Source organism: Haliotis cracherodii, unplaced genomic scaffold, assembly GCF_022045235.1.
Source record: "Haliotis cracherodii isolate W230 unplaced genomic scaffold, xgHalCrac1.p SCAF_2, whole genome shotgun sequence".
NCBI classification, from domain to species: domain Eukaryota; kingdom Metazoa; phylum Mollusca; class Gastropoda; order Lepetellida; family Haliotidae; genus Haliotis; species Haliotis cracherodii.
Window position 1 is genome coordinate 69752983 of NW_027266275.1, and position 18711 is coordinate 69771693.

General features: G+C 41.9%; 1 protein-coding gene across 1 annotated transcript in view; it reads left to right on the forward strand.

The window, feature by feature from the left end:
- Positions 1-18711, forward strand: part of LOC139469532 (advillin-like) — a 110305-nt gene that overhangs the window by 37122 nt on the left and 54472 nt on the right. The window contains exons 9-11 of the mRNA XM_071251720.1: positions 11072-11210; positions 13658-13736; positions 17080-17178. Coding sequence (XP_071107821.1) covers positions 11072-11210; positions 13658-13736; positions 17080-17178 — 317 coding nt within the window. The remainder of the gene's footprint in view (positions 1-11071; positions 11211-13657; positions 13737-17079; positions 17179-18711) is intronic.

An 18711-nucleotide genomic window follows, 5' to 3' on the forward strand; every position in this document is an offset into this window, starting at 1 on the left:
ATTTGTCACTTTAGTTCTTAGTTTCTGCTAGTTAAAACTGTAACTTGAGAAAAAGTTTGAAATATATTTTTATGATTTTTTTTCGATTAATCATTGCTACTTGTTCGCTGTTTTCACGGCTCTCAGGCAGGGGCGACGGTGTTGCCCATTGGTAAACACGCTCGCACGTCCCGCTGAAGAACACGGTTTGACTTTCCACAGTGTCACGAATGCCACCGGGTGAAAAGGGAAAAGGGTGCTATGAAACAATTGTGCTGTGACGTCATAAAGAGGGACGTTTGACGTCATTTTACCTCCGTAAAAAGGGCCATGTGTGCAGACTGTACAAACATATCCTATTTTTTCTCTCGTTAGTTCGTAATGTAATATAACCATTATTTCAAAACATTTCAGCATGCATGTCTACGTTCAGTTAATCATACATTATATCTAAAAGCTGAATTCATTACTTAAGCAGGAATAAGTCTGAAAATGGGATTTTGCAGAAAATGAGTCCAAATGTTTGATGTCATGTATCTCTGTAATACATATAAAATGAAGCTTATGAATTGTATTTTTGTGTTTCTACGATACTGTAGTTCTGAAATATAATGAGAAGTCAAAATGTGATTTTTTCACCAATAATGTCCCTTTTCTCCTGGTGGGTCGCAAATGTTATCTGGAGCTAACATACTGTAAGGGAGACCTTCTCATGGTATGTTCAGTACACTTTACACGCTAAATACTCGGCCGTTAAAACACTTGTCTGCGCCTGCTGCAATACGATGCTGGTTTATCAGAACTTCGACAAAATATGTCGGCTTTTCCATCTGTGGCGAGCTACGCCACTATCTCAGTGTCCCTCATAATTCCTAACTGGTATATTGCTGTGTGAGTAGAGTGGTTTATGGGTGAGTAGCTGGTGTGTGAGTAGAGTTGTTTGTGTGTGAGTAGCTGGTGTGTGAGTAGAGTAGTTTCTGTGTGAATAGAGTAGAGTAGCTGATGTGTGAATAGAGTAGTTCGTGAGAGTATTTTGTAGGGTTTGTAGTGTGTGAGTAGAAGCTAGGTGTTTGAGTAGAGTAGCTGGTGTATGAGTAGTGTAGTTTGTGTGTGAGTAGCTGGCGTGTGAGTAGGGTAGCTGGCGTATGAGTAGGGTAAATTGTGTGTGAGTAGCTGCTGTGTGAGTAGAATAGCTGGCGTATGAGTAGAGTAGTTTATGTGTGAGTAGCTGGTGTATGCGTAGAGTAGCTGGTGTATAAGTAGCTGGTGTATGAGTAAAGTAATTTGTGTGTGAGTAGCTGCTGTGTGAGAAGAGTAGCTGGCGTGTGAGTAGGGTAGTTTGTGTGTGAGTAGCTGGTGTATGAGTAGAATAGCTGGCGTGTGAGTAGAGTAGTTTGTGTGTGAGTAGCTACTGTGTGAGAAGAGTAGTTGGCGTATAAGTAGGGTAGTTTGTGTGTGAGTAGCTGGCGTGTGAGTAGAGTAGCTGATGTGTGAGTAGAGTAGTTTGTGTGTGAGTAGCTGCTGTGTGAGAAGAGTAGCTGGCGTATGAGTAGGGTAGTTTCTGTGTGAGTAGCTGGCGTGTGAGTAGGGTAGTTTGTATGTGAGTAGCTGCTGTGTGAGTAGAGTAGCTGGCGTGTGAGTAAAGTAGTTTGTTTGTGAGGAGATGATGTGTGAGTAGAGTAGCTGGCATGTGAGTAGGGTAGTTTGTGTGTGAGTAGCTGGTATATGAGTAGAGTAGCTGGTGTGTAAGTAGCTGGTGTATGAGTAGAGTAGTTTTTTGTGAGTAGCTGCTGTGTGAGTAGAGTAGCTGGCGTATGAGTAGAGTAGTTTGTGAGTAGCTGGTGTGTGTGTAGTTTGTGTGTTCGTAGCTGCTGTTTGAGTAGCTGGTGTGTTAGTAGCTGGTGTGTTTAGTTTGAGTTGTAGTAGCTGGTACGCGAGTTACTGATGTTAGAGTAGCTGATATGTGTAGTTTAGGTGTGAGTAGCTAGTGTGTGTGTAGTTTAGGTGTTAGTAGCTGGTGTTTGTGTAGCTGGTGTGTGTGTGTATTTTAGGTGTGAGTAGCTGGTGTGTTAGTAGCTGGTGTGTGTGTGTGTAGTTTGGGTGTTGGTAGCTGGTGTGATAGTAGCTGGTGTGTGTAGTTTGGGTGTTAGCAGCTGGTGTGTGTGTAGCTGGTGTGCGTGTGTGTGTGTGTAGCTTGGGTGTGTGTAGCTGGTGTGTGTAGCTTGGTTGTAAGTAGCTGGGGTGTTAGTAGCTGGGGTGTGTGTAGCTGGTGTGTGTAGCTGGGGTGTGAGTAGCTGGGGTGTAAGTAGCTGGAGTGTGTGTGTAGCTGGTTTGGGTGTGAGTAGCTGGTGTGTGTGTAGCTGGTGTGTTAGTAGCTGGTGTAAGTAGCTTACATCCCACTCTCCAGTTGCCGTACACTCCTCTGTCTGGTAGCCTTACATCCCTTTCTCCGTTTGCCTTACATCCGACTCTCTGGTTTAAGATGGTACGGGTTGTCGTGATGCCCTGCATAGCATCATAGCCTTACGTCATCACGACAACCAAGACCCTATACAGACCAGTGCTAATGCTAGCCTATAGGGTAGAGCGCCAGCACACATTGTCAGGATACAATCAGCAACATCACATTAGGATACACGTCATTACGTTCACAAACATTGTCCGTGAAACCTTTGCATCTCCGCTGAAGTCCGCTAAAGTGATCATAACCCTCCTGTTGTACGCCAATGACGGGTTCAAAGAACTCTTACCTAATTGGACTGGCAGTGTGATCATTCCTACTTCAATCTGCACATCTCTACAGAGTTATCCAATTCCGAGGATTCTGCGCAGTTCTACGCTGCCCATGATTCCATCACAGCACGTAGTCTTAACAAACAGCGCCATGGTTTCCATCCAGCCTCAGCGATGGCGGGTAGGAGGGTGCTGTTAAGTGTCTTGGGCCTGGTGTTTCAAATATACAAACAAACTACACATTTGATTGTTTCCCGACATCACGAATTTGCTCTTTCGTTAGATCACTAACGTGTTTACACTCAGTGAACTTTAAATTGAAACTGATTTGGAAACGAACTACCACCATAATTTATCATTTGTCTTCAGTTGTTTTCCTCAGAATCGGTGCACAAGGCAGCTAGTCGTTTTCTGTGTAAACGTGGCTGTCTCGTTCTGCCGTGTATGTGTCTAATCAATGAGTGAGTGAATATTGTTTTAAGCCGATTTTAGCAATATGCAAATCATACATTCAAACTTGAGAAGGCAACAACAGTGGGTGTCACGAGTGTATATGAACTGCATTCGTGGTCTAGTGGCCACGTCATGCTAAAAGATGGTAAATTTGGTGTTTGTCATTACTGTCGTTCGACATTAAGAATTTAAAAAAGGACATGTCGGCTCGGAGGCAGTATAACTTATTTGAGCGGGGTACACTCACACGTATCCGTGAAGATCTGGGGTAGAATAGTTCTTCAGCAACCCATGCTTGCCGTAAAAAGGCGACTATGCTTGCCGTAAAAGACGATCGGGTGGTCAGGCTCGCTGACTTGGTTGAAGCATGTCATCGTATCCCAATTGCTTGGATCGATGCTCATGTTGTCAATCACTGGATTGTCTGGTCCAGACTCGATTATGTACAGACGCCGTCATATAGCTGGAACATTGCTGAGTGCGGCGTTAAACAAACAAACAAACAAACAAACTCTAACTCTAACTCTAACTCTAACACTAACACCAACACTCATACGCACGTCGCTACATGATTGCAATAATCTTGAACTCGATGTTAATTACCTATCGCCTCACCTCACCCATAATATATCACAACTGCAGAAATGATTTATTAATTATTTAATGTATGATGCCCTATGCATTATTCTATAGCTGCGGGCACTGATATATCTACAATGACACGTCACGTCGAACCTATTACCTCAACATGTGCTTTCCGCTTGATGTTCCTTTCTTAGTCATTACTTGACCCGGTTAACTCGATTTCGATTAATCCGATGTCGGATAAGATCTTATTTTAAAGGAAAACAAACATTCGATTATTCGTCTATATTTCATTGTTTTAATTTATCACCTTAAGTTTTAACAACTAATTAACATTGTAAATTGACACTTTATATTCAACTTAATACAACGATATTTCATACTACATGCTCGGTATTAGATGGCGTAGCTCTCTCGAGATGCCGCTTGTATCAAAATGGGGACATAAATCTTTTATTACTGCCCGACTTCGGTCGAATTGACGCTATTTTACAAATCTTCTTGCACATAATTGACAACGAATTTCCATTCCCATAAGGCGATCGTTACCACGCTTCACACTGCCTATCGTGTCTTTTAGTGTGTATGTGTATAATGTCCTAAGGCCTCACCTGAAGACTTATCGCTACGCGGGGACACCTGGCGTAGCCCAGTCTACTAGCGTAAAGACAAATGAGGGGTCGGACAATATATAACGCCCCGTATGTCTCGGTAATAACACCGGGCCGCATAATGTTACTAAACTGTGACAATTATTGCTTCATATTACAATGCATCATGTTAAACCTCGAATGAAATATCTATTTTCACTTTATAATATACTGAAATAAATCACTCTGTTCTGTACAAACATCTTTTCTTTAACAGCGGGATTTTGTTTCATTTTGCGGGAAGACCCGTTCTCCTCAAGGTATTGTTTCTTTCAAATGAAAATAGTTCATATATTATAAATGTCAAGGAATCTTTTTTTAAAATGGAAATGTAATGAGTCCACCATTCAAAATCGAAAACAACAAGCCACATTCTTGTATACGATGTCTTGCATGAATTAACGGCCTTGTAGGTCATGCTATACGTGTTATCCAAATACATCTTCATGTACAATTGGCGACATTTATGAAGAATCTTATAAAAGAAGGGCTAAGTCACGTTAGCTGAAGTGAAACTGGGTTTTACATCACGTTCAAGATTAGTGCACTAATATAGCGACGTGTATGCACGTGCACGTGTGTGGCTGCTTGTACTAGTTTGGACTGATGCAGATTTATAGTGCTAGCTCACTGAGATACCATGCTGTAGTTTAACATGAATACCCCACTCAGACACAGAATACTGACTCCGAGCCGACCAGTCCTTGTTTAAGTCCCTTAAATCCAAGCGCCAGACAGGGTAACAACAAATACCATCTTTTAACGTATTTTGGTATGACGCCGCCGGGGATGAAACCCCGGACCATCGCTCTCCGGGAGGACGTTCTACCATTAAACCACGGAGGCGGTCATAACGGTTTCAGAGTACGATGTGTCAGGTGGTGCAAGTTTAACCGATTGGCATCGAATTATCTATACGATTGAAGGAACGTCAAACTAGATGCTGAAACAGAAAATTGAAAAAAGTAATATTAAAACTATTATATCTATTGATAATGTATAACATGATTTCATTGTATGCAGTCAAGTAATCTAATGGATGTATTGTAAATAATGTATTTGCCTATGTAAAATCTAATGATTCAGTTCTGGCGGAAATAAAGAACCTATTTTGTTTAGAAGAGGAATATTTCAGGGCGATACTTTTAGTCCTTGGTTTTTCTGTTTTTCCCCAGCACAGATCTCTAACACCCCTAACTCACCTCCTTTACATGGATGACCTTGAACTTATTGCCAAATGAGTCGCCACTCTAAAACAACATATTTCCTTGTCGAGTTCTTTTCGGATGATATAGGCATGTACTTTGGACTCGACAAATGCTACATTCTTCATCTGAAACGTGGTATTTAGGAGAGGGAAACAAACCTCAGAATGCCCATATCAAGACAAACTTCAGGGGAATACAAATGTAGACTTACGAAAATCTGGATTTCGGAGCTGAACCCTCGGAATAAAGTCAAAGCCACAAATACTTATGCTGTACCCGTCCTTTTGTATTCCTTTGGTGTTGTTGATTGGACGAAACAAGAAATTCAGGGTATTGACACCCTCACACGAAGACTCATGTCAGATAATAGATCTTACCATCCTCGCACTTCCCCCAATCACTTATATTTTTACCAGGAGAATTAGGAGGGCGTGGTTTGATTAACGTCGAGCCTCTTCATGATAGAATAGTACTGTGCACTTTTGCACACATTTATTTTTCCGATGATCCTCTTATGAAGCATGTCAAGATTCTTAAACGAGCCAAAGATGTGGGACATAATCTCAATATCAATGTTGATTTTGTTGATGGTTCTGTACTTCTGGACGGTACAGAAATGAGTGTCAAGCCAGGTGCCATGTCAAAAAGGAGAGGCTATCTGAACGACCACTGCCTCGAGGTTACGTGCAGTGAGTTGAGAAGATCAGCAGCCCTGTAGAGTCCTTCGCTGGGATGAAGTCGGCTGGCCTGAAAAGCGAAACAGGAGGCATTCTGTTTCTGCTCAGAACCAATCACTTCCTACTTGAAACCGTCAATGTGTGATTTTGCATGAAAGTGCAAATATGAAATTAGATTATGCAATAGATTTAACGAGACTGTCCAGCACATTGTCAGCAGATGCTCAGCTTTGGCACAAACACAGTATTTTAAGCCACATGATGGAGTGTCTCGATCTTTTTATCACCGCCTTGCTTGTGGTTTTGACCCAGAGGTGCATCTATGGTACGACCCAGAATATGTAGAGGGCGTCATGGAAAATGGTAAATATACATTTCTTTGGAATAGGCCCGTATACAGCCTCAGACCTATCCAGGCCAACAAACCCGATGTTGTCCTTTTTAATAAATCCAAGGAAATAATTTATGTCATTGATTTTTCTATCCCTTTTAATACTAATGTGATTGACAAGATTCAGGAATACAAATGGCAAATGGCTTTCGAAATGTTATGCTTGCATTTAAAGTAACAAGTTGTCCGTCTCCCCGTTTTTCTCGGTGCCTTGGGTTTGGTACCTCCCAATCTGTTGACTGACATTGGGAGAGTGCCCGGGTTTCTTGCCAGGAATACAGCCCTTCCGACAATCTGGGTAACGCAGAAGACTTCAGTGTTGGGGAGTCATCCCGAATGTCTTGTTATTCCCAAGCATTCACAAATACACAGCTCAGACCAAATTGTGATGACACTTCGCCTCTTTGTACTTGTATTTGGGATCGTTTTCGTCATCTTAAAAATGCCTAGAGGAGCTGAAAAATACACTTTATGCGGTAATACAATGGAGGATATACCATAAGGACTGCTAATTGATCACATTGCAGAAGAATTATTCATTTAGGATAACCAGCAACAATTATTGTTTTTTTCTGTTTTAGCCATGTTGAGTTCCAAATTGCCGGCCAAAAGAAAGCATACACTTGAAAATTAGATTTGACCCAAAATTTAAAAACGTTATCAAAACGTTACTAGGCAGAAAACAGTGGCTATATACCTAAGGTCAAAAACACATCTTTGGTGCCCGTATCCAATACATTACTATCGGATATCCATATATTGTTTGTTTTATCATAAACTACCATCAAACATAGGTGTTTACTTTCTTGTGTATGTACGGTGGTGTATATACGGTGGTGTATTTACGATGATGTATATACGGTGGTGTATGTACGGTGGTGTATGTACGGTGGTGTATATGCGGTGGTGTATATACGGTGGTGTATGTTCGTGGGTGTATATACGATAATGTATATACGGTGGTGTATTTACGATGATGTATATACGGTGGTGTATGTACGATGGTGTATTCACGATGATGTATTTACGATGGTGTATTTACGATGATGTATTTACGATGATGTATATACGGTGGTGTATTTACGATGATGTATATACGGTGGTGTATATATGGTGGTGTATATACGGTGGTGTATGTACGGTGGTGTATATGCGGTGGTGTATGTACGGTGGTGTATATACGGTGGTGTATGTTCGTGGGTGTATATACGATAATGTATATACGGTGGTGTATTTACGATGATGTATATACGGTGGTGTATGTACGATGGTGTATTCACGATGATGTATTTACGATGGTGTATTTACGATGATGTATTTACGATGATGTATATACGGTGGTGTATGTACGGTGGTGTATGTACGATGGTGTATATACGATGGTGTATTTACGATGATGTATATACGGTGGTGTATTTACGATGATGACGGTGGTGTATGTACGGTGGTGTATGTATGGTGGTGTATGTACGATGGTGTATTTACGATGATGTATATACGGTGGTGTATATACGGTGGTGTATATACGGTGGTGTATTTACGATGGTGTATTTACGATGATGTATATACGCTGGTGTATATATGGTGGTGTATGTACGGTGGTGTATATACGGTGGTGTATATACGATGGTGTATTTACAATGGTGTATTTACGATGATGTATATACGGTGGTGTATCTACGGTGGTGTATTTACGGTGGTGTATGTACGGTGGTGTATATACGGTGGTGTATGTACGATGGTGTATTTACGATGATGTATATACGGTGGTGTATATACGGTGGTATATGTAAGGTGGTGTATGTACGATGGTGTATTTACGATGATGTATATACGGTGGTGTATATACGGTGGTGTATACACGCTGGTGTATATACGGTGGTGTATTTACGATGGTGTATTTACGATGATGTATATACGGTGTTGTATATACGGTGGTGTATATACGGTGGTGTATATACGGTGGTGTATATACGGTGGTGTATTTACGATGGTGTATTTACGATGATGTATATACGATGGTGTATCTACGGTGGTGTATGTACGGTGGTGTATGTACGATGGTGTACATACGATGGTGTATTTACGATGATGTATATACGGTGGTGTATGTACGATGATGTATATACGGTGGTGTATATACGGTGGTGTATGTACGGTGGTGTATGTACGGTGGTGTATTTACGCTGGTGTAGGTACGCTGGTGTATATACGATGGTGTATTTACGATGATGACGGTGGTGTATATACGGTGGTGTATGTACGGTATGCTTCCCTATACCCGGCGGTTATATATTCATAGTGTGAGACTTACCATTCAGGGTCATTCAGTGTAAAATACTGCTTCGCTGCGCTTTGTTAATTTGCTATATACGAAAACAGTACGAAGTAAAATGTCACCTTATCGCACGCCTATCTGAGCCTCTTACAATATAGAGTTACCTATTTTGGTTCTCCAATAATGAAGTCACAGCATCATAATGACCTCTTGTTGAAAGATCTTTTGAAAAACGAGCTCAGAGGTGCTGACGAATAGGATAAATGCATAGTATTTCGGCGTTGTGTGGTTGTCAGTGTGTAACAAATTGAACTGGAAATATATACCACACTCACTTAAAATGCTATACACACCACGTAAACCAACACCCCACGCGATAATGACATTTGATTGACAGCTATTGATGAAAGATAATGCACGTGTAATAACTTCCGTCTGTTAGTGTAAGTACAACAGCACATGTGATCGTGGCTGTTTTTAGTGATTGGGATATGACAAATGTATGTTTTGTACAGCTGTTGAAAGAAGAGTCAATTACGATAAATGAGAAAATTCGCAAGCGTATGAAAAGCCATTTTTAGAAGGCTAAAATATTTATCATCCAAATCTGGCTTCCGCAGGAGATATTGCTCAGGTGAGATCAAGCGATATGTCTTTGGAGATATCGCTACTACGAAATTGCATCACAATGCTTTGCATGCCTTTGGGATGTCTCAGGTTACAATCCTCTCACAAGCACACAACATCCCTGTACTTGTGACACTCAAAATATTAATTAGTGTTTGAAAACTGAAACAGTCAGAAAAATGATTTGGGATGGAAACTAAAATATCACCCCTGTGTCTTTTGATATGAAATGTTTAAAACTCGTCGACAATCCTCGGAGTTTTAAAGGGGCGGTCGGGTAGCCTAGTGGTACAAGCGTTCGCTCGTCACGCCGAACACTCCGTTTTCGATTTCCCACATGTGTACAAAGCGTGAAGCCCATTTCTGGTGTACCACACAGTGATATTGCAGGAATATTGCTAAAAGTTACTTGGTGGTGGATTTGACGTTCAAATTCATTGATGTAGTATTCTCAAGATTCAACACAGCCTCATTCTTAAAATAAGGTTTCATTAAGTGCAATAAGTGTGTCATCACATTTGATTGGCCTCTTTCAAAAATGGGACCATTTTGATTGTTTTAGTAATAAACATAGTTTTCATGCTGTGCGACATCATTTTGACACAATAATGTGAGTTGGTTACCAGGTCATTTCTTACTCGGACCCGTGAAAATCCGGGATGGAATAGGTCTTCACCAACCCATGCGTGCGTAAATATTGCCTTTGCTTGTCGTAAGAGGCGACTAACGGGTTCGGGTGGTCAGTCTCCCAGACTTGGTTGATGCATGTCATCGTACCCCATTTGCCCAGACACGATTATTTACAGACCGCCGTCATATAGCTGGCATATTGCTGAGTGCGGCGTTAAACAACAAACAAACATTACCTGCTCGTGAGATCATGTGGTCCAGTCCATAGTTGGGCGATCGTATCAACCAGGTCGTTTACTGGTGATGAAAGAACTCATCCCAACATCGGATCGTGTATTTATTGAATTCGTCCGTTACATGCTTTTATTTATTTTGATCGTCAGATATAACGAATATGTAGATATATCGTTGGTATGAATATCATCAATACCGTCGGTAATGCAAGTAATACCAATGAAATTGACAGTGAAATTTCAATCGCTATGTTTAAGGCACATAAGTTGTCTGATAAACGTTAGTGAGTGAGTATTGTTTTTCGGCGCTTTAACACTATTCCAGCAATATCACGGCGGGGGACACCAGGAATGGGCTTCACACATTGTACCGGTGTATATGGGGAATCGAACCCGCGTTATCGGCGTGGAGAGCGAACGCTTTAACCAATAGGCTAATCAACCGCCCTGGGTGCCGTTGTACAAAACAACCGAAACAACTACGACTGCCGTAAGTCTATGTTAAGGTATGGAAGTAAGGACAAGCTTAGCGCTGAGATCGCTTTGTACAACATCACCCTGATAAACATGAAGATTTACAGTGAATGTCCAGCAAACTGAAGGAAATTAACTATCCTTTTATTTCAGATGACAAATGGGACTGTGATCCCAAGTTTTTCAACGCTTTAGGGAGCCTTGTTTCTCAGTGCTCTATCAAGTCAGCCGATGAAGGGGGCGATGACAAGGAGTTTGAACGGGTAGCACAAGACACAGTCACTCTTTTCAGGTAGGGATACTACTGTGCTGTTATGGTTCATACCGTTTTCCGACACTCCATATGACAGTTCAGTAATTGTGTCGCCTTCATATAACCACAACGGTTGAGGTAGATGTTTCTGTCATATGCGCAACGGCTATATGTAATTTAAGATATCTGTTTCTCCATCATTTTGAACCAAGACTCTATGAAGGTTACATTAGGTTTCCCCGTCAGATGAGTCAAGACTATATACAGTAAACTACGGTTATAACGAACTCAAAGGGACTACTAATTTTAGTTCGTTATAACCGTAGTTCGTTTTAACCGTAGTTCGTTATAAGCATATATACATCATAACTACAGCAAATAGTCGGGACCAAAAAAGTAAGTTCGTTATATCCGTCAGTTCGTTATAAGCGTGTTCGTTATAACCGTAGTTTACTGTGTTGTCACGTGGTGATTTCCAAATAGAAATGCAAAGGTTAACCCAGAAAGTGTGAAAGCAGTAAATGACGACACATGATCAATAAATAATTAACAAAATACATTGAAACATACAGTTTTAGGTTTACAATCACAAATGTTGCTGCACTCACGAATGTCCAGAATGTGTCAATGTTGAATGTCTTGAAAGTGGCACGTGCTCCGTTCTTGATTCCGGAAACAGTGTTGGAAGCTGGCCGGAAATGGGTGTACACGGACAAGTGTCCTGTCCGCGCTTGGCAAGTAGATAGGACCCAAGTCAGGTCGTAGGCCCACAATCCCCTCGTCTCTCGATTATATAGGTATAGCCAGCCTTCGTCACCTGACGAACATTTTCCAATGAAATAGCCTTCGACCAATGTTGCCATTAAAACCCATGAAGTCACAACAATACCCGACATTGTACGACACTTCATCTGCTGCCGTTGACCATTGCGAGAAATACTTTGCAACAATGTACGGCCACAATACAATATCCGTTTCTCCATCTCTTGAACCAAGGCTATATGAAGCATATAACAAATGTTAAGATTGGGATGACAAAGTCAGCGATCTAACCCCCTCAGCCAAAACAAAACAGTAAAAAATACGAGAATCTATATTTTACTAAGAAAGTGCCATCACAAATTTAACATTTGTTACATTTGACCACTTTCCAAATGGCATTGTGTGTTCATAGCTTTCGGCCATGGGAGACGTGCCAATTTACACTTGACAGAGGGGTATATATATTCAGCTGGAATATTGCTGAGTGCGACGTTAAACAACAAACAAACAAACAAACAAAAATATCACTGTTTCCTTCCCGAACAAACACTATCATATTACAGATGGCTTGTGGTTTTGTTCTAATAATCCTTTATGAAATGCGAAACATTGGTTTGAACAATTACGTACCACGACCTGCTATAAAATGACTTCGAATTATCTTCCCCTGCAAAGTAATTCATCATTTGTGCTCAATATACATGTGATTGCAGTCGTGCCTTTGGCTCATTAAGGGAGCTAAAAAAGGTGTCATTGATCGTATTGCAAATGTCAGGCTTGTTACATACACGACAGGTGCCACATCAAACGGAACTATTCTACCCATGTAAATATGACAGGCTAGTATCTCTCTTTCTTTTCTCTTTGAAAATGGTGTTCAGTTCTAAATCTGACGTTTTATAGAAACAGGACAATCAGAAAAAGAAAATTCAACTGTTAATAAATGGGTTTTTTTCTATTTACGCAGTATTGGGAGTGATGGGGGTGTATTCTTACATCTCTTTACATTTAAACGATGAAGGCGTGTGTAAGAAAATATTTAATAACTTATGCATATATGACAAACTTTGATAGTTTTAATGATACAGAAATGCCTGGTGTGATTTATTGACATTTATATTCAATACAAAATATACTACTCAAAAGAAGTTAAACATCATCCTATTTATTCACGTGAGTGAGTGAGTGAGTTGGGTTTAACGCCGCTTTTAACAGTATTCCAGTTATATCACGGCGTGTCAGCTTTCTGTGGGAGGAAAGCCCGAAGTGATGGAGGTTTCAGACCTTTACCACTTCGGTGAAACCCACGTGCACGGGTATGGTGCTGACAAACCTAGAAACATAATCGGGGCGAACCGGGATTCGAACCCACAATCATAGGTTTCTGGCGTTCCCAAGGGATGAAACTCTGCACAGCGAATCGCGGCGCCTTAGGCGACTGGGCCACCCGTGCCCCTATTCACGTGACTTAGTTTATCTGTCACGACAAATAACTATAGGTATATGATATAATCGTGTGTTATTTAACTGCTTCTGAGTAGTATATAGGCAAGCCAGGCAATGAATATATTTCTGACAACCCCACTTTCATTGAAAACTCGGAAGATTCCTGATAGGAACAAAACGTTACGACGTACCTATCTTAATCGGTTTAACTAACTTTCATCATAGAGACAGACATTTCAGATATTGTGGATAATGTCCATATCGCCTGCATGTTTCAGAGTGACGGACGCCAGTGGCAAACTGGAAGTGAACGAAGTAGCGTCAAAGCCGCTGAAACGAGAAGATCTGGACTCAAATGTAAGAACGAACATTTAATTTTCATAAATATACATAATGTTACTGATATAACATCATAATAATGACAGAGCACCTGTATGGAGTCCCGGTCAGTATAGGAATTCAGTATCCTCTGCTGGCCATTGTGGTAGGAGTCCCATCCGGTGTCGTTGTACAAAACAACCTCAGTGTTAAGGTATGGCAGTAACGACAACCTTAGTGCTTAGATCGCTTTGTACAACAGCACCTGGTCTCTGCAGGGCCCCTGTATCCTATGCTGGTAAGAGCCCCCGGTATGCTGTTCTGGACAATACAGGGCCCCTGTATCCTATGCTGATAAGAGCCCCCGGTATGCTGTATAGAGCTATTGGTGAAAAAAGCATAGCGCGTAAGGATAAAGGGTGCGTCACCCGGTCAAAGGAATGACGTCATAATATACTCGATTATGTCCCTATGTTCCGGGTTAAGAAATATACATTCATTGGAATTTTGCCACAATATCGATAAACTGTTTCTGATACTGTTTCACTGAAGATAAATATTTTGTCAAGAGTGACGTCATATATATGTCTCACATCAAGTACTTGTGACGTACTTTCGTACGGCAAGACTTAAGAAACTTCATTTGCATTGTACCATGTAAGGTAATCAAGTGCAAATCGATTTTCTTAATTCTAAAAAATAGTTACAAACGTGTCTTTCGCCCTATTTCGATTATATCAGATTATTGTGAGTGAGCTGTTTTTATTAATAGTCCAAGGGTATATTACAGATGGGACACCCGAAACGGGCTTCTCTTATAGTACCCATGTGTGGAATCGACCAAAGCCTTCGACGTGAACTAATACTTAAACCACTTGGTTACCCTACCGCCCTTATCAAGTACAATATATACTAGGTTCACCATTAGTGAGTGAGTATGGTTTTACGCCGCTTTTAGCAATATTCCAGCAATATCACGGCGGGGACACCAGAACTGGGCTTCACACATTGTACCCATGTCGGGAATCGAACCCGGGTCTTCGGCGTGACGCGCTAACGCTTTTACCACTAGGCTATCCGACCGCCTCGTTAACTATCACCCTGTCATTGCTTAAACAGCCCTATGAAATTGGGACTTCCTACCTATATATGTGAAATATTCATACAAAAACAAGGCAGATACGGATGATATACTGCGCACTCTTGATCCAGGGTAGCACCCTTTGTGTAAGTAGCTTCCTGTGTCCGCTAGGGCGTTGTGAAGTGTGTGCGTCAGCTGTCACCGTCATAGCAGGGGGCGCCACCTATCGGTGTTGATGTCATACAACTCCCAGACACCGTCCTGCTGGCAGACAATGTGAACTTTACATGGCCGCGTATCTTGGATATATTTACAGTTACGATACCGGGTGTTTATTTTCTTCAACAGTTTGGACACTATTTACGTCAAATGACGTCACGCGATAATGACAAAAGAGGGATTGCTTTTCATTTTATTTAATCGTGTGAGAGTGTATTTGTGAGATTAAAAGGCACGTGTTATGGCGTCTTTCTAGAGACTCAAGTCTTGTCCGCCAAAACAAGATGTGTTCTGTTCACTGGTGGCATTTTAAACACGCCTATCGAATTTCGTGTGGTAAAGATTAATACTGGGCAATTAGCCGTGTTAAACTTGTTGATGTTTTAACGCCAGACGTTGTGCCAAAGTGAAGGCACTGTCGTGAGCAGCATTCTCAACAAGCCTTTGTTTATAGATGTTTATTCGTTATGTTTATCCCGTTGTTCTGTTTTGTTCCTCGGTGCAGTCATACTGTATATGACAAATATATATACTGCCGGGCAAAAGAAACTATACACCTATGTTTGATGGTCGCTAAAAATTAAATAAACACGAAACGGTTATTCGATGGTGATGTTTTTTTTATACGGGCACATAGATGTATTTTGGATCTTAACGTAGTTTCGGCGACCGTTTTCAACCTATTAACGTTTTGATTATGTTTGTAGTTTTTGTTAAATCCAATTTTCAAAAGTATACGTTCTTTTGCCCGGCAGTTTTTTACACTGACACGGTCGCTCATCGTGAAGTGAGGTCAGGTGAGGTGAAATTTGGTTTAAACGTCGCGTCCAAGATTATTGCGCTTATATAGCGACGTGCATGTACGTGTGTGTGTTTGTGTGGCTGCTTGTACTAGTTCTGACTGATGCCGATTTATAGTGCTAGTCCACTGAGATACCATGCCGCAGTTTTGACATGAATACCCCACTCAGACACAGTATACTGACTCCGAGCCGACCAGTCCTTGTTTTAGCCCCTTAATGCCGAGCGCCAGACAGGGTTACAACAAGTACCATTTTTAACGTCTATTGGTATGACGCGGCCGGGGATCGAACTCCGGACCTTCCGCTCTCCGGGCGGACGCGGTCTCATCATGAAGTATGATCTACTACTTGTTTGGTCGAGAAACATTTATGTTTTATAATCATATCATTCGTAGTTGTCTCAGGCTGAAACTATACATCAACCTGAAGATATAATTATATCCAATTGCAGGTATATAGTACACTACCTCATATTAGTACCAAACCGAAGATGGAAATTAGGCTGTCATATGCATCTTAAGACATATGTTAACAGAAGACATAAATTAAACGATAGATATAATCATTTATCATTCAAAACTGGCTTCCACGGGAGATATTGCTAGGTGATATCGAACGATATCTCCCAGGATACGTGTATATCGGTTCAATGAAAATGCAGCACAATGCATCGTTACCATGTCGTCACAATCAAATGACATCACTAATCTCTCTGCCACAGAAGTTGGTTATCTGTATGTTTTACACTCACGACACTGTTATTACTGTTTACAAACTGATAAAGGAAGGAGAATGATTTGGGCTGATGGACAGAATTTGTTATCGACTGGTGTTGATATATTTGATATCAAAAGACACTCGGGTGAGAGTTTCTAGTATTGAACTGAAAAGAAACATCAAACATGGGCTCGGTGACTTGGCTGATTGCGTGTCATCGTTATAATATCTGTCAAGGTTTTCCCTGGTTCAGACTCGACTATTTACATGCCGACATGATTTAGCTGGTGATGTTGCTGATTGCGACGTTAAATACCAAACAAACAACATCAAACTAAAGAAAAACATCAAGTGAAGATTAAATTGAATTTAATTGAAAAAGTACTGTTATGTTATGCAAAATCCCCACTCTAGAAATGGACAGTGGATTATTACGCCAGCATACAAATAGCCTCCCTTGGACACAGCATCAGTTGCAACATCTTGTGTCTGCCTTCATGGCTGAAACATCACTTTCATAGACGCAGTCGAATCTTTCATGCTACTAATAATCATCTTTCAGGACTGCTTCATCTTAGACTCGGGGCCGAGCGGGATATACGTGTGGGTCGGGAAGAAGTGCACTCGGAATGAAAAGAAGTCAGCGTGGCAGAAAGCCACGGTATGTACTAGACCTTGTTTGTCTTCACCATGTCCTCACTATGTCCTCACCATGTCCTCACAATGTCTTCCAAAGTTTTCCCATTTCCTCACCATGTCTTCCCACGTCTTCCCGTGTCCTCGCCATGTCTTCACATGTCCTCACCATGTCTTCTAATTTCCTCAACCATGTCCTCACCATATCCTCCCATGTCTTACAATGTCCTCACCATGTCTTCCCATGTATTTCCATGTCCTCACCATGTCATCACCATGTCTTCCCAAGTCTTCCCATGTACTCACCATGTCTTCCCATGTCTTGACATGTTCTCACCATGTCTTCCTACGTCTTCCCGTGTCCTCATCATGTCTTCCGACGTCTTCCCATGTCCTCACCATGTCTTCACAAGTGTTCCTATGCCCTCACCATGTCCTCCCATGTCTTAACATGTCCTCACCATGTATTCCCATGTCCTCACCATGTCTTCCCGTGTCCTCAAAATGTCTTCCCATGTCCTCACCATGTCCTCACCATGTCTTCACAAGTGTTCCCATGTCTTCACCATGTCCTCCCATGTCCTCACCATGTCTTCACAAGTGTTCCCATGTCTTCCCATGTCCTCCCATGTCCTCACCATGTCTTCACAAGTGTTCCCTATGTCTTCACCATGTCCTCCCATGTCTTCCCATGTCCTCCCATGTCTTTCCATGTCCTCACCATGTCTTCCCATGTCCTCCCATGTCTTCCCATGTCCTCCCATGTCTTCCCATGTCCTCACCATGTCTTCCCATGTCCTCCCATGTCTTCCCATGTCCTCACCATGTCTTCCCATGTCCTCCCATGTCTTCCCATGTCTTCCCATGTCCTCCCATGTCTTCCCATGTCTTCCCATGTCTTTCTATGTCCTCCCATGTCTTCCCATGTCCTCCCATGTCTTCCCATGTTCTTACCATGTCTTCCCATGTCCTCCCATGTCTTCCATGTCTTCCCGTGTCCTCAACATGTCTTCCCATGTCCTCACCATGTCCTCACCATGTCTTCACAAGTGTTCCCATTTCTTCACCATGTCCTCCCATGTCCTCCTATGTCCTCACCATGTCCTCACCATGTCTTCACAAGTGTTCCCATGTCTTCACCATGTCTTCCCATGTCTTCCCATGTCCTCCCATGTCTTCCCATGTCTTCACAAGTGTTCCCATGTCTCACCATGTCTTCCCATGTCCTCACCATGTCTTCCCTTGTCCTCCCATGTCTTCCCATGTCCTCCCATGTCTTCCCATGTCCTCACCATGTCTTCCCATGTCCTCCCATGTCCTCCCATGTCTTCCCATGTCCTCACCATGTCTTCCCATGTCCTCCCATGTCTTCCCATGTCCTCACCATGTCTTCCCATGTCCTCACCATGTCTTCCCATGTCCTCACCATGTCTTCCCATGTCCTCCCATGTCCTCACCATGTCTTCCCATGTCCTCCCCATGTCTTCCCATGTCCTCCCCATGTCTTCCCATGTCCTCCCATGTCTTCCCATGTCCTCCCATGTCTTCCCGTGTCCTT